The sequence below is a fragment of the Physeter macrocephalus genome, chromosome 20 (genome assembly GCF_002837175.3).
Source record: "Physeter macrocephalus isolate SW-GA chromosome 20, ASM283717v5, whole genome shotgun sequence".
Taxonomy (NCBI): Eukaryota; Metazoa; Chordata; class Mammalia; order Artiodactyla; family Physeteridae; genus Physeter; species Physeter macrocephalus.
Genome location: NC_041233.1, coordinates 78419764 through 78436046, shown reverse-complemented (window position 1 = coordinate 78436046; position 16283 = coordinate 78419764). Strand labels below are relative to the sequence as shown.

The following is a 16283-nucleotide window of genomic DNA, read 5'->3' as shown; positions in this document are numbered from 1 at the left end:
AATTAGTCAATTATTAATAAGCGATAAGTAAAATACAATGATTATTGAGTAGTAAAGCATTAATAAGTAATCATCATTTCAATTATATTAAATTTTCCTTTGCGCCTTTCTCTGCCATCTTGAAGCTTACTAAGCTCCCTCCTTCACCAAACCGTTAGGGCTTTACGGGTCCCACCTCACTCAGGCGATGGCTTCTGTCCTCGCTGTCCCCTGTGCTCTGGGCACCGGCCACCTGTTGCTCTGCAGCCCTGCCCCCTGCCCCTCTCTGCCCCCATCTCTCCAGCCTGTCCCTTTAGGTGACCCCCTCGCCTCTTCACACCCCATCTCTCTGCTCCGCTTTAGAAGCACCCTCTGGAAAATGTCCATGCCCTTCCCGGTCCCCACCTCCTGGGCCCACCCCTGCAGCTGCCCTGGCAAGGTCGCCAGCCTCCTACCCCTTCCTGAAACTCTCGGCCACGTGAAGGACGACCGCCAGCTCCTTCTCCAAACCCCCATCACGTCCCCTGCCCGCTCTCCTTCCTCTGCCCCTGACCCTCCAGGCAGGGCTCCTGGCAGTGAGCCCGCCCCGGGGGCCCTGTGACACCCAGAGGAGGGACACTTAGGAGATGGGAATTTGAGGCCAAAAGCCGCAGGGAGGTTAACCTCCTCCAGCCAGATTTATCTCCTCCTGAGCCGAGGGAAAAGTGAGGGGTGCGGAAGAGTCCGTGAGCCTTTGTCAGTGAGGGTGAGAGGCTGTCTGTCTTTTAGATTTCTGGAGCTTTCTTCTCAAACACTCGCTGTTAAGCAGAGCGCAACTCAGACCCGCTGTGAGGGTCTTACTGATTTAAACCAGGCATGTCCTAAATAAATCGAAACCCATATAAAACGGGGAGGTGACTCTCAGTTCCGGACTCGGCTGGGGGAGGGCCTGAGAAATCTGACTTTGTAAGAAACGCTCTCTCATCTGTTACATTTGCAGCGTTGCCACTTTTCTTCCCTTCCATATTTATCAGGACTCTGGTTGCAAAACCCAACTGGAACCAGCTGGAGCAAAAGAGAGGGGTTTCCTGAGGAAAAGGAGAGGCAAAGTGGGCCCCCAAGGCAACTGGAAGATTTCCTCTTTTTTGTCCTTTGTCACAGCTGGTGATGGCTGGGTTTTCCCCAGGCAGCATCCTCCTGCAGCCAGGGCCAGGCTGAAGGAGGCCCTGAGTGCATTTGCGTGTAGCTTTGAGAACAAAGAGGAAAGACCTCTTCTCCAGAAGCTCTAGCTCCAGGCAGGCTGCAGAGAAGCTCAGAGATTGGTTAGCTTGGGTCCCACACGCATCTGGGGCCTGGGGTTGGAGCGACCCCAGCAGAACCCAGTGGTGCAAAGTGCACTCCCTGGGCAGGGAGGGTGGACAGCATCATTGCTGCGTGCTGCACCTCCTGCAAAGTCCAGTATTTGAAACAACTCTCGACTCGTTATTGCCCAGACAGATAAAATCCAGAGATGTTTAGAGCTCTTCCCTGCTTCCCGCCAACCTGGCTCCCCAGGTTCCAGACCCTTGGGTCTCCTGGCCTTGCCATCCTCTGTCTGGAATCCCCTTCTGCCAGCCCTCCTTTGCCTGGCTGACTCCCCCTGTGTTCTCTCTAAAGCCTCCCCTTTTCACTACCGTCCACCTGCTGTGCGTCCGTTCACCCAGTAAGACTCTGTTCCTGCCTCTGTGACAGCCCTCCCCTCACTGTATTATGTTTTGTCTGTCACCTCACCGGGCAGCGTCCTTATTTATCTTTATATCCCAGCAGCTGGTATAGCACCCAGCACGTAGTCGGTGCACAGGAAATACTTGTTGCAGTGATGCTGAGAAGGACAGAATGTGCGTATGACAGCAGAAATCACAAAATAGTCTAAAACCTAAACAAACTCAGGCTTTGCTACCATCAGTGAAGATGTAGTAGATTGCACGCAATTTTAGTTAGGGTAAATAGGGGTGTTGCTTCTCTACCAAGTCATCTTAGAAATTCAGTATTTCCACGTGTCCAAGATCATTTTTCCTCACCTCCTACAGCACTGTTTCTAACATTTCATTGTTGTTTTATTTAAATACATTTATTTATTTTATTTATTTATTTTTGGCGTTGGGTCTTTGCTGCTGCGTGTGGGCTTTCTCTAGTTGCGGCAAGCGGGGGCCTCTCTTGTTGCGGAGCACGGGCTCTAGGCGCACGGGCTCAGTAGTTGTGGCTCACAGGCTCAGTAGTTGTGGCTCACGGCCTCTAGAGCACAGGCTCAGTAGTTGTGGCACATGGGCTTAGTTGCTCTGCGGCACGTGGGATCTTCCCGGACCAGGGCTCGAACCCGTGTCCCCTGCATTGGCAGGCGGATTCTTAACCACTGCGCCACCAGGGAAGCCCCTCGTTGTTGTGGGCCCAGCGGCCATGGCTCACGGGCCCAGCCGCTCCACGGCACGTGGGATCCTCCCAGACCGGGGCGCGAACCCGGTTCCCCTGCATCGGCAGGCGGACGCGCAACCACTGCGCCACCAGGGAAGCCCCCTCATTGTTGTTTTAAACTATCCTTTGACATTTTAATATTGACAGCTGGCTCCCTCACCTGCAGAACTAGCAGGGCCAATATCGTGGGTCCAAAATTATTTTTCCAGTGGGTAGCTTCGCTGCTGATTCTAGATAGTGGGGCCTTGTGACTTCCAGAAGGGTGGTTCTCCGAACTCAGAAATCTGCGTGTGCTGTTCGTAGCAGGGTGTGTGCATGTGTGTGCATGTGCACGTGTACACACACACCTGTGTGTGTTGGAGGCATGAGGCGGGAGCGGGTGAGGAGGGCACCACGTGCACTCCGGGGGCCACTGTTCAAAGCCCATGCATCTGAATCTCACCTGGCTGAGTCTCATCCTGGCTCTCCCTGGGTAACCTGAACAGGTGAAGGCCCTATGGGAGCCTCAGCAGGTCATCTATAAAATAAGGAGGGAATCAGATCCATGCCACCCTACAGCCTAGACATCCACAAGCAACATATCATTGCAATTCTACGCTCATCTTTTATGTTGTTTTTATTTTTCCACAGAGGTCTCATTGCCAGCAGTTTCACAGAAACCCACTATCTGCAAGATGGCGCTGATGTCTCCCTCATTCGAAATTACACAGTAAGTCATGCATGCTTGGACCACCATGATACTCTGCTATCAGATCTGTGCTTAAACTCTGTAGCTGTTTTATTCTAAGCAAAGTCACAGGCTTAGATCTTTCACTTAGACCCTGAGAAGAGTTTGAGCATTGCTTACGGTTTGGGCATTCCATTATAACTCCAGAAAAACTTGGCTTTGGCCAGGCATGTGCCAGGACAGTCCCTGAAGGTATGGCTTGATTGCAGGCTGACACTGAACCCACCTGCCAGTGACCATGGGATGCTAAGCTGGGCAAATCCTTCCTGGAAACCAAGCCCAAATTAGAGATGGCTCAGAAAGCAGTCACCCCTGGGCTGAACTTAGCTGCGTTAAACTTGTAAGTCCCTTAAAGACATTCAAAGGAAAACTGACTCTGCTTAACCTTTCATAAATGTATCCACCGTGTCCATATGATTCCATATCATGGTTGTTACTGGAATGTGACATTTATCACTTCTTAGCTTTTCTAGTATCTGAAGTTTTATAGGTAACTTAGACAAGATGCTAATTTTGTTCATTTATTCCTCTTAACAAACGCTTAGTGTGCTCAGGCCCAGGTGTGAATGTGGGCATTAAAGAGAGTTGCTGCCCTCTGAGAACCAGGATGGTTACTTGTTTTAAAGAGCTATGGGTATTTGTTTTAAAAAGAATAAGCTTAGAGAAAGGCTTTACATTTACAACTGAAACGTCGTCAAGTAGCCATAATTGTCGGCAGAATTTCTGTTAATGCCTGACCAAGCTTGGGAGAGTCAAAGAAATCCCTGGGAAGCAGAAACAAATCAGGGATGTAAGCTCAGAGCGCTAAGCTGGTGAGTTGAGGTCACGGGACCCCAACGGGCTATTCAGGACCCAGAGAGAGGACCCCGTGCTTGGGGGTTGGGACAAAAGAAGTGGGCGTCTGCAAATGAGAATCCCACGAAGGCTGGGGCCCCAGAGAGATGCTTCCTCTGTGAAAAAAGGGACAAGTAAAACTTCAGTCCGGAGAAGGGGCAACAGAGAGAATTGTCTCCAGGTGTCCTGGATTGAACAAAGATTTCATAAAAAATAGAGAAAGCGAAACCCCAGCAATAGAGAAAGCGAAACCCCAGCTGGCCTCATAAAGTGTATATTTGGAATGGGGAGGGGACTGGTGTTCAAATTGCTAACACCAGCACAGGGGTGGGATTCCCAGTAAATGTTGACCTCCAAACTGGTCCCAGATCGGCAACCCTGCATCCCATGGGCCCAAGCTGAAGTCAACTGAAAATAGTTCTATAGGGATATTGCTACAGCCCAGGTTCCCTGAGATTCCCACAACAGAAACAAAGAAGAAGAAGACTATTATTAACGATGACCCAAAATCAAAATTACAAAACACACGATTAACGAAAGCCAGCGTAAATGACAAGGGAAATGAGAATTAACACCTCCGGGAATGCGAGATAATAGAAAAGTCGGAGAAAAATCTGAACTATTTTAAAGAGAACAGAATAGGTCCAATAAAAATTCCAGAGTGAAAATACAGGGGGAAAAAAAAACTAAAGAAGTACCAACAAGGCTCCCCTCTTCTGCCTAAGCCATGGGATGGGCAGTTTGTTTCTCAGTGGTGTCATTAAGGACCAGTTGTTGGTTTTAGAAGGCGGAAGGGACAGTGAATACAGATCTGTCCCTATTGAGTTTGTGGCGGAACAGCGTAGTAAAGGTGTTCAGTAGGCAGATAGCTATATGACCCTGGAGCACAGGATAGGGATGGAGGCCACCAAAGAAGACCTGAGGGTCCATCTCAGACACCAGTAATCATTGGTGCCCTGACTTCCCTTGACTTTTTTTTTTTCTCTTATGTTCTCCTAAGAGGATGTCATTTATACGCCTTTAGAATTAGCACAAAAGCTCTCCTTACGGTGTAAATTGTTGTTCCAAATAGAAACGGAAAAAAGAGATCCTAGAAATACTTGACAATAGGCTCAAGTCCTCCAAGTCTCCCTTATAGATGATAGTGAAGGTGCTTGTTGATTACAGACCATCTAGAAGATGTAAGATATTCTTCCAAAGTTATTTTAATAGTTTCATGTTTTCTGTCTCCATCTCCCTGACCAATTTCCTCTTCTTAGGGCATTTTTGGTCCTTTTTTCTCATCTGGGAAGAAAACATATGATAAGAGAGAAGAAGAAATAGAGGACTAGATAAACGAGGGTCCAACAGCCGCTGGGGCTGTTTGGGACTTGGATTGCGTACACTGGAGGCTATAAATCCAGGCATCTTAGAAAACAGCCTGGATGGAAGGGCACTGGAATGTTGACAGTAGTTGTCTCCAGTGGAGACTCTGTATTTTTCTACTTGGGCTGATGGATGTATATATGGGGTGGTGGACGGGTTACATTTCTCGTCCTCCTCGTCCTTCTACGAGGTAACTGCATAGACAGGCCAACACCTCCCCCCACGACTCACTCCTCATTCCTCCCCATGGAGGCATCTTCTCAGGGAGAGGAGGGCGGGAGGAAGCAAGCCCTGGCAACCGCTGGTCCCTGCTAACTGGGGAGGGGGTAGAGCCCCTGCCTTGGAAAGGCCATGAGCTAGCCTTGCTGTCTTCCCTCAGTCGAGTGTGGGTGAGCCCTGCCGGCCCCTCTGTGGAGTATTCCAAGCAATGGTCTCCTGCAGCACCAGCTTCACCAAGATGGGTCCTCAGGCTTGGCTAACAAGAGCAGGGTGGGGAGATGAGGGGAGACGAGGGTTAGACATTGCAGGAAGGCTCACTTCTGCCCTGACCTAAGTTGTATCCTCTGATGGAATACACCGGAAACCCCTCTTTCAGAAGTAGTTAAGCTCGTAGTGTATTTTGATCTTCATTGGACTCTTCGAATCTTTCTTCAGTAGGTGAACCAACTGGAGGCTGGGTTAATTGGCACCCCGAAACCTCCAGAAACAGCAAGCATATATTGCTTTTACAATTAGAAAAACAATGTCTTTTCTCGTAATCTGGGGCCACCTTCCCCCATTCCTTTGGGCGCCTGTTCTGAGCTGTCAGCCACGTTACTGTAAAGATGGGGGAACAGTCTCGTTCGCTAAAGAAAACCCTTAGCCCTAGACAGCCCATCTTCCAGCAGAAACCCTTTAACGGGAGCTCAGGGCCTCATATTGTCTTTCGTGGTGAGGAGACAGATGCAGCTTTGGGGGTTTTGTTTCTACTGAATCAGGCTGGGAAACAAAAAGAAATGTGCTGATTCATCCTCTTTCCCCCCAAAGTCAGCACACAATGGATTTCCCTAAATTTAAAATTATATATAAAATAAGAAACACTTTTTCACTAGCATCTTTCTTTTTTCAATCTAATCTCTCCACAATCAGTGTGAGCTGGTTGACAAGCAAACTAGCGGCTGATTTCAATTTTGGAATTGATCCCCTGTCTCTTATCTCTTATCCTGACAGGATGAAATATTTGTGGCTTAAGCCTTTGCTGGCCATATCTAAGGGAAGATTATGTCTTATACTGTCTCTTTTAATGAGGCCTGTGGGAGACAATGCCCATGATGTTGTTGCTATCTACATCCCAAAAGACAACCCTGGGAAAGGCCAGAATGCCCTCCAGAAAGTCTCCTAAACGTCGTCAGTGCTTTGGTCCAAACACGTCCTTCTATTAACTGAGCGTCCCCATTGTGCCAGGCCCTGTGACTCCCACTGACAATAAAAACAGACAGGAGACCCACGTGGAGCTGGAAGGTAGAGACTGACATTATTCCAAGAATCACAGACCAAATTAAAATCTGTGCTAAGTGCACCGAAGGAAAGGCAAAGGGCCCTAATGTAGTCTAAGGAATCATGGAAGACTTCGTGGAGGAAGGAACATGTGAACCCAGATCTGAAGTTTAAGATCTTGGGAAAGGGAAGGACATTTCTGGCTGATGCCAACTTTTACTCGGAAGTGGGGAAATATCTACAGTTTGACAGGGGCCAGAGTATGTAGGACTCGGAGGCCAAGGTGACAATTTGGTTGTCATGGAGGAAGATGGGGAAGCCATTAAAAAGTGTCAACCAAGGGGATGTCATAACTAGGGATAGACTTTGGAAGATTCCACTGGCTGCAGCTTGAAGGTCATCAGAGGGGCAAGAGCAGAGATCCAGCAAGGTCAGGCAGTTGGCTCTCGTGGAAGAGCCCAAAGCGCGGGTAAGAGGAGATGGCTGCTGAGACCAGGGGCATGGAGGTGGGGAGAAGAAAAGAGATCTGACCTTCTACACCTGAAGGGTTCCATTTGTTGTACGTGTTTCTCATTCAAAAAATTTATGAAAACATTTGCTATAATAGACGTCCAAAGGGGGACCTTCAGTATTAACTGAGGCTGGACCGTCAGACAGGCATGAAATCCCATATCTTGATCAAAAGTATTGTTTGAGTGACATCCCATTCATTTCCGCGGCAAATGTGTTTCCTATCAAAAAGGAGTAGAACCTTCTACAATCGGCTGGGACTGAACATGTCGGGGCAAATGGGTATCAGGGAGTCAGCCACCCCCCATCTCTGCTAGAGAGCATCTGCAGGGGATGGAAGATGATTCTGGGGGTAGGAGGGGCAGAGACCATTCCCGTCTCGTTCAGGTGCCAGGTATGAGCTAGGCCTGTTATCACATTCTTAAAAAATGATTCTAAATGGACTTCATTTCCCTAACATCTCCGTACTCTCTGCACGCCTAATTCATCAGCTCTTCCGGGCTTGCCTCTGTCTCAAAAGGCTGCTCCGTCCTCTCACCGACCAAGGCACCAAGCACCCCCTCTTCCCCTCAGGTCCTCGCCGTGTCCTGTGTTGATTTCCACCTTCACAGCCATCTTACCCCCCTTGCTGATCCACTGACGTACCAGCTGCTGCAGCTCAGCTCCTCCCTTCTCCTCGGCTGGAAGATGGTCACGGCCACCTGACGTTTCTCCCCACTTCTCATCTCACCGATGTTTAATCCAGCCACCGCTCCTGCCTACGTGATCCTTCTAGAGCGTCTTTCTATTTGCGCCATTCCCTTTTGCACTTGTGTTTCAGTCCTCACGAATCACCAAGAGCTTCCTCGATGCCTCCTTAGTCGAGTCCAAAGTTCTGAGACCAGTGTCCCCATTCCATCATGGTGACATACCTTACCTCTTCATGCATGCGTTCGTTCACTCATTCATTTAGACACTCGTTCAACAACAAATGTTTGTGGAGTGTCCAATGTAACATGAAGTAGACGCCAACCACATGCCAGGCATTGTGCAAAGCGCTTTGCATACATTTTGTTGTTTGATCCTCACAATAAATCAGTTTTTGCTATTTTTACACCCAGATGAGGAAGCTGAGACATAGAGGGCTTGAGAAACTAGACTAAGCCCCCAGCTAATGAGGATTCAGACTCACACGGCCTGAGTCTAGAATCTGAGCTCCTCACCACTATCACGCAGACCAGACACTGGAGTGTGTCTGTTATATGTCCATGGCCGTGCTGCTTGTGTTGTGGAATTAGTATATAAAACTGTAGCGAGGTGGATTCAGGAATGGGCTGGCGTTCGTTTGCAAAGAGAGAGACCCAGCAGTTACTTCTTGGGGAGAGCAGAGGATGCTCTGCCGACCTGTTGTCCTGGGATACGGGGAGGAGCAGAAAGCCCTCTGGGAATTGGCTGAGCGCCTCACTCTGAAGTCCAGTGGAACGGAGTAAGGTCTAGTGCCACGTGGCGGTGTGCAGGAGGGAGGGGGACACATTCCCCATCCTCAAGGAACGTACCGTCTGACCACAGACAACACGATGCACCCGTGTGGCAAAGGTCCTTTAGGAGCCAAACAATGGAAGAGCCAAATCCACGTGGAATGTGCAGTGAGTTCCCAGAGGAGCTCCAGGTGTGGTGACTTTCCTTCTCTAAAGGTGTCAGGAGAGGCTCTGGGACAGCCTTCTGTCTGGAAGCAGTGTGTGTAGAGGGTGGGTTCAGAAGCCAGGGAGGCAGGCTGCCCAGGCTAAAATCCCAGCTTGAGCCCTGAACAGCTGGGACCGTGAACACAAAACAGACACTGAACCTGGCGCACAGTCAGGCTTCTAGAAAAGTGAGCCCGTTGTAGCCACTGCTCTGCCTTGATGATGGATTCACAACATCTCTCTTTTTTTTTTTTTTTTTTTTTTTTTTTTTTTTTTTTTTTTTTTTGCGGTAGGGGGTCCTCTCACTGTTGGGGCCTCTCCCGCTGATCTCAATAAAAAATTTAGCTAAAGGTAAAAGAATGACTCTTTCAGATAAAAACTCAGAAAATTCGTCAAAGGATATTCTTCAAGGTTGAAGAAAAGTGATACCAGATAGAATTTTGGATCCTTGGAAAAGAAAGACCATCAGAAATTATAAGTATCTGGAGAAGTGCAAAAGTCTGTTTCTTCATTTCTTTTCTTTTCTTTTCCTTTTTTTTTTTTTTTTTTTTGCGGTACGGGGTCCTCTCACTGTTGTGGCCTCTCCCGCTGCGGAGCGCAGGCTCCGGACGCGCAGGATCAGCGGCCTGTATATGGCTCACGGGCCCAGCCGCTCCGCGGCGTGTGGGATCTTCCCGGACCGGGGCACGAACCCGCGCCCCCCGCATCGGCAGGCGGGCTCTCCACCACTGCGCCACCAGGGAAGCCCCACAACCTCTCTTAACTACCCTGGACCATCCATTCCTTCTGAAGTCCTTCGTGTCTCGGGATAAGAGGAGGAGAGAGGGAGCTGCGGGCAAGAAAGGGGTCCATGAGCTGTGCCGGACGCCAGGCTCTGAAGGCATGTGCCTCTGACCCCGCCCCCACCGAGCCCCTCAAGTCCCTCCTGCTCCCGTTCATCTATCTACACAGTCCCGCACGACAGCCGAGAAGATTGAGAGCTGTGAGTTAGGAACTAGTGCGGCAGTGTAAGAAAACCACACTCCCTGCTCTCTAAGGGGTCAGCTTTTCTCACACGTGTTCATTCATCCATTCGGCACACATACACTGAGCCGGGGTCCAGCGCAGAGGGAAACAGACAAGCAGAACATAGCGCTTCCAGCATAATGGGTTTAAGTACATGTTGTCATATCCCGGATCTGTGACAAGGACATACATTTCACAGATTGATTCGATCCCTAAGACCCCGGGCAGCAAGCGTCCATCACGTTTTACAAATTAAAACTAGAGACTGAGTCTCAAAGCACAAGACTTCCAACTCCAGATCGGTCCAGCGCTCTCGCTATCGCAGCGGCGCCGTTTCCCGGCCCAGGTCACCGGGGACTCCCAAAGATCGTGAACACAATTTTGTAAGCTGCGTTCTCTCCTGCCGAATGCCAGCACCGCAGAGTAACGTGAGCGGCCCCTGAGGGTGGTCCTTCCCGATCTTTTAAGCAGGCACGGTTCTTGTCAGAGCTGGGAGCAGACGTGGCCTAGGGAGCGTGGATGTGCTGACTGACTTCTCAGCAATCCATCACGTACCCTCTCAGGGGAAAGCGTAATGTCACTCCGTCAGAGAAACACACGGGGCTGCAAAGTCACTTCTTCCTTGGCTTGAACGCGCCGTGACCTTTATTCAGTCGCAAGCAAACCCTTGGTATGTGGGGGCCTGATGCTCCACACAGGGGAGGAAAGGCTGGACCGCAGGTGCGCTGAAACGCAGGCCAGCAGCTCAGGCATACGCGCACGAGCACGCGTGCACACACACACACTCACTCACCCTCACACCCCTCCTATCTGCAGATGTTTTCTGAGTCTGGAAATGACTTGACTTTCCTCGGATTCCCTGAGCGACGAGGCTCTGCTGTACTTGAAAAAGTATTCTGTCCCAGTTTGGATTTTAGGTGATAACTTTTCATCGCGAGGGCGCACGTTCATAGCAGCAGGATGTGGAGGGAAGCTGTCCGGCCGGGGGGTGGGGGGTGAGAGGCTTGACTTTTAGTCTCTGCTCTGCCGTGAACCAGCTCTGTGACCTTAGACAGTTATTTAACCAGTCAGGGCCTCAGTTTCCACATCTGTTCAGGGAAGGTTGGTCTTGGACGGCCTGAAGTTCCCTTCAGGCTAGAGCACTGTGCGATTCAAATGCTAAATCAAGACAGTTTGTCACATTGCATAGAGTGGGAGAGGCCCTTTAAAGTTCCCAAGGAAAAGAACATTGAAAATAATTTTCTCTCAGCTTACTCCCTAATGGAATTTGTCTGGTCACAGGTCCTTTTTAATCACGAGGTCAGGCCACTTTTGTTAGCAATTTAGCATATAAAATTCCTTTCTTTCTAGTCCACTGGGAGCTGGGTAACAGAATTTTTATTTTACTTCCCGTATGGCATAGAGTTGAGGGCTACTATTTTCAAGCTCAAGTGTTCTTATTCTATATCCTCTTCCCCACCATTATATTTGATTGATAGTATTAAACAGAAGGAGAGTTTATTTTACCGGAGGGGGGAAATGCATTAGGTTAAGTAATAAGTATATAAAATAAATGGTTAGAGGTTTTGTAAAGGAAAAGATGTAATTTTGTGGTTATGCATGTTTGGGACTATTTTCTGTTATGTTTTGCTGGTAGAAAGAGAATGTATTGGATCAGCAGAACTAGGCCAAGACGGCTGTGCAAATAAGATGATGTTCAGCCACGTCTTTAGGGACATGAGCATGAGAGAAAGAGACGGTATGGTTTGACTCTCTTGAGGCAGTTGGGAGGGGATGCAGTTGGGGAGGCTTGCAAGGGTAATTGCTGTGATCGACAGATCCAGTGGGCCCTGGGGCACAAGACCTCCAAGGCATGATGGATGCCTGCATCTCTCACAGGTGTGGCCACATCCAGATCCAACAGGCCACGTGTTTGCAAATCTACAAGGCCTGGCGGGTTCCTGCCTGTTAACATCAGTCTATAGGAGGCAACCTGGCCCTCAGATATGGGGACACACACTCACCTGGAGACTTTGCTGAGCGGGCGCTGCTGGCCCCCATGTGATGCTGCCTGCGCTTCTCTCTCGACCGTGGCCACCGCCAAAGGGGATCAAGCCCCCCAGAGGAGTAGGAACGTACATCTCCTCCACTCCACATCGTCAAATTCCCCAACCAATCATGTGACACCTAGTGTGATGAGTCTGTCTCTCTGATTTGTCAGTTTATCTATATGATGGCTTCTATATTATAAAAAGCAAATCACATTTGTTTAAACATTTAGTTAATCATATTGAAAAAAACAAAACTTCATGAGATTTGCAATTGTCCCGGAAGATCTGAAATTTGGAGCTCTAGTAATAGTTAAGAGTGAGCAATGGGCTTGCTAGTCAACTGTCTGAAGGTGAACGGAAGGTAGTTTTAGAGCTAAGAAATGAGGTGTTAACTCTGGTACTGACTAAGAGAGTTGGGGTTGTTTAAGGACCAGAGTACAAGAGCTAGAATCCACCCACTCCTCTTTTTTTTTTCACCCCCTCCTCTTTTATAAGCAATAATTCAGCCTAGTTGTTGAACTGGAAATTAATTTTATACTAATTTGTTCTCAGCTCATTCTTTAATAAGCTTATATTCCTGGGTATTTAATTTGAAAGCACATTTGATAAGTAATCTATTAAAAAGTAAATCGACACTGAGAATAAATGAGTTCGAAATTTCAGAGGTCGGTCATTAAGACTGTTGTCACCATTTGGTTTTTAATTTTTTAACCAATACTTGGTTTCCTATAGCAATATTTCACAGTTATCTAAAATGGAGCAAATTATTTAATGTACAAGACCCTCAAAGATGGGTAAGTCAGAAACCAGCGATGCTCGTTCCCCCAGGCAGCCTAACTTATAACACCAGCTGGGTCCCTTCACTTCCTGAGTCATCTCAGCTCCCACATGCCTGCTGGGTTCCCAGGGCTGACATCCCCCCACCCTGTGCAGAGGGGACCAGGCCCCTCTGCTGCCCTGGGGCATTACAATCCAGTTACACAACCTCCCCATGTTTAGAGAATTGTTATCATGACTCCCTTAAGTACCCAAAGCTAGAGTTACTGAGAGAGGGGGAACCATGGAGCCTTTCAAAAGTTACTTCCCATGGAAACCGAAGAGGCAGGCTGGATGCAAGGGTTCCCCATGGCCTGGCTGGATGCCTGGCGGCTGGCTGGGCAGTGTCCCTCAGCACTGTCCCTCGTGCCCCCTTCCCTGGGCCACGTGCTCACTGAAGAGGACATCCTCGCCAGAGGAGAAATGGGGCAGTGAGTCTGCCTCCGCGCCTGAATCTCCCAGCCAAGCAGACAGAGCGCCTCCCTGAACTGTCCCCCTTCCCCATTGCCCGTGTTTGTGCATGTGCTTTCCCTCTGTGGGCAATGCCCTCTCCTACCTCTGTCCCTGGCCACCGGGCCACCCCACTCCTCAACGTTGTATGGGGGTCCAAAAGGAGGCCCAGGAGATGTCATTATTTCAAGCTGGTATAGTCAACAACATAAAAAATCCAAGCTAAGTTACAAATTGTTAAGCTGATAAGGTGGCCCAGCAGGAGTCTCTGATACAAGATCAACTTTAAAAAATAAAAAAGCTTTTCCTTTACATTAAAAATAACCGTGTATAAGATGTAATAGAAAAAAAGACCCTATTTATGATATCAACAAGCCTATACAATACCTAGACATAAGCCAAGTGTAAACTTTCCAAAGCCGTTCAAAAAAAAACCATCTAAAACTAGGCAGAAGGACATAAAAATGGCCCTATTATGCGGAGAGACATGCCGTGTATATGAACAGAAGAACTTTTTATTTGAAAACTACAAATCATGACTAAATTGACCTCTACATTCAAATTAGTCAAGCTGAAATCTCAAAGGATTATTGCAGAGCTTAAAATTTGATTCTAAAATTCACCTGACGGAGAAAATAGGCAATAATACTGTAGAAACTTCTGAAGAAAAACTAGTATCAAAAGAAAACTCACTCTCAACAAGGTTGCCAAGACAAATTGGGGAAAAGCATAGTTTTCTAACAAATGGTTCAGGGCACCTGGATATCCACAGGCAGAAGAGTGAAACTGGAGCCCTACGTTAAGCGTATACAAAAATTAATTCAAAGTGAATCAAAGATCTAAATGTAAGAGCTAAACCTATAAAACTCTTAAAACGTAGGTGTAAGTCTTTATCACCTTAGGTTAGGTAAGGGTCTCTCAGATATGGCACCTAAAGCATAAGCAACCAAATTAAGAAAATACAGAGCTTGGACCTCATCAAAATGATCAGCTTTTGTGCTGCAGAAGACCTCAAGAAAGTGAAAAGACAACCCACAAAATGGGAGAAAATATTTGCGAATCATATCTCTGGTAAGGGTCTAGAATCGAAGGTATATAAAGAACTCTTCCAACTTAACAATAAAGAGACCAAAAAAAAAAAACAATTAAAAAATAGGCAAAGGATTTGAATAGACATCTCTCCAGAAAAGATGCATAAATGGCCAATAAGCATGTGAAAAGATGTTCAACATCATACGTTATTAGGAAAATGAAAATCAAAACCACAGCGAGACACTACTTCACATATACTAGGATGGGTGTAATCAACATCATAGACAATAACAAATGTGGGTGAGGATGTGGACAAGTTCATACATTCATCCCATACACTGAGAATGTAAAATGGTTCAGCTGCTTGGGAAAATTTTGGCAGTACTTCAGAATGTAAACAGAGTCACCATAAGATCCAGCAATCCCACTTACAGATATATAACCATACACCTACCCATAGTGTATACCCAAGAGAACCAAAAAAATATGTCCACACAAAAACTTGTACGTAAATGTTCATGGCAGCATTATTCATAATAGTCTAAAAGTGGAAACAGCCCAAATCCCCAGCAACCGATGAATGGGAAAACAAAATTTGGTATATCCCTACAATGTCATTTGTTTCAGCAAAAAAAAGGAATGAAGTATTAATACCTGCTATAACATGAATGAACCTTGAATACATTATGCTAAGTAAAGGAAGCCAGACACAAAAGGCCACATTTTGTATGATTCCACTTAACGTGAAATGAAATAAAAATAGAATAGGCAAATCCATAGAGACGAGAAGTAGTTTAGTGGTTGCCAGGGGTGGCTAATGGGAAGTGTCTGCTAATGGGTGTGAGGTTTCTTTTTGGGGTGATGAAAATGTTTTGGAATTAGATATGATGGCTGCACAACATTATGAATGTACTAACACCCATAATAGTATGCTTTTAAAAGGTGGATGTTATGGTATGTGAATTTAATCACAATCAAAAAAGAGAACTTGCTCTGATATCAAAATGTTCCTGTAGAATAATAGGAATTAAAACAGTGTGGTGTTGGCTCAGGAATGGACAGATGGAGGTTTGCCTCAGTGGACCAGCATAGAGAACACGGAAGTGGAGCTACATACATATGTGCACATTCGATATCTGACAAGGTGACATTTCAAATCAGTTAGAAAAGGAAAATGGTGGTGAAGAACAGCTGTCTCTTAGTTTGTGGGGAAGGTTGGATTCCAACCTCATACCTCTACAAGAATGAATTCCAGTTTAGATTAAATAACTAATTCTAAGAACTAATTCTAAAAAATAGAAGAAAATAAGAGAGGACGTATGTATAACGTTGAAGAAAGCCATCTTAAGCAATACACAATATGCATACATTTGATTGTATAAGAATTGGAAACTCTTGTAATAAATATAATAAAAGATATCATAAGTCAGTTAAGAAGACATTTCTCACATAATTAGTATCCTGAATATATAAAGAACTTCCAGAATCAATAAGAAAAAGTCAAAATAACAAATGTTCTGCAGCACTCCCTTCCTGTAATTGCCTTTTCAGATGATCCCAAAATTTTGTCCTCTGTTCAGTGACAAAGAGATCACCTTGGCCCCTTTTTCATGATATGGGATTTCCCTGGCCACTCAATCCCATCCGGCCCTCTTTCTTAGCAGAGTCAAGGTGGTCTTTGGAATGTTGTCCCTGTCGGGCAGGATAACTGGACACCCTGCCCTTCCCTGGAAAAAGTGATTAACTGTGGTCCTGATTGAAGGAGCTGTGCTGAGGCTGAAACCCCAGCGTCCACTTCTCCTGTCCCTTAGAAGACACAGCGCTTTGCCTCGGGACCGCACACCGCTGGCATTCAGAGGCCTTGACTGAGGAGCGCTAAGTTCAACAATAAAATTAACCTTGATTCCGGACAGATATCTATCTTCACTAAGGACGTGTCCGTGCTGTGGTTTCTTTTTTTTTTTTTTT

At 47.0% G+C, this 16283-nt stretch overlaps 1 protein-coding gene across 1 annotated transcript in view; it reads left to right on the top strand.

The window, feature by feature from the left end:
- The window catches only part of LOC102991696 (disintegrin and metalloproteinase domain-containing protein 12), a 698539-nt gene that overhangs the window by 557953 nt on the left and 124303 nt on the right, over window positions 1-16283 (top strand). The window contains exon 7 of the mRNA XM_055081255.1: window positions 3040-3118. Coding sequence (XP_054937230.1) covers window positions 3040-3118 — 79 coding nt within the window. The remainder of the gene's footprint in view (window positions 1-3039; window positions 3119-16283) is intronic.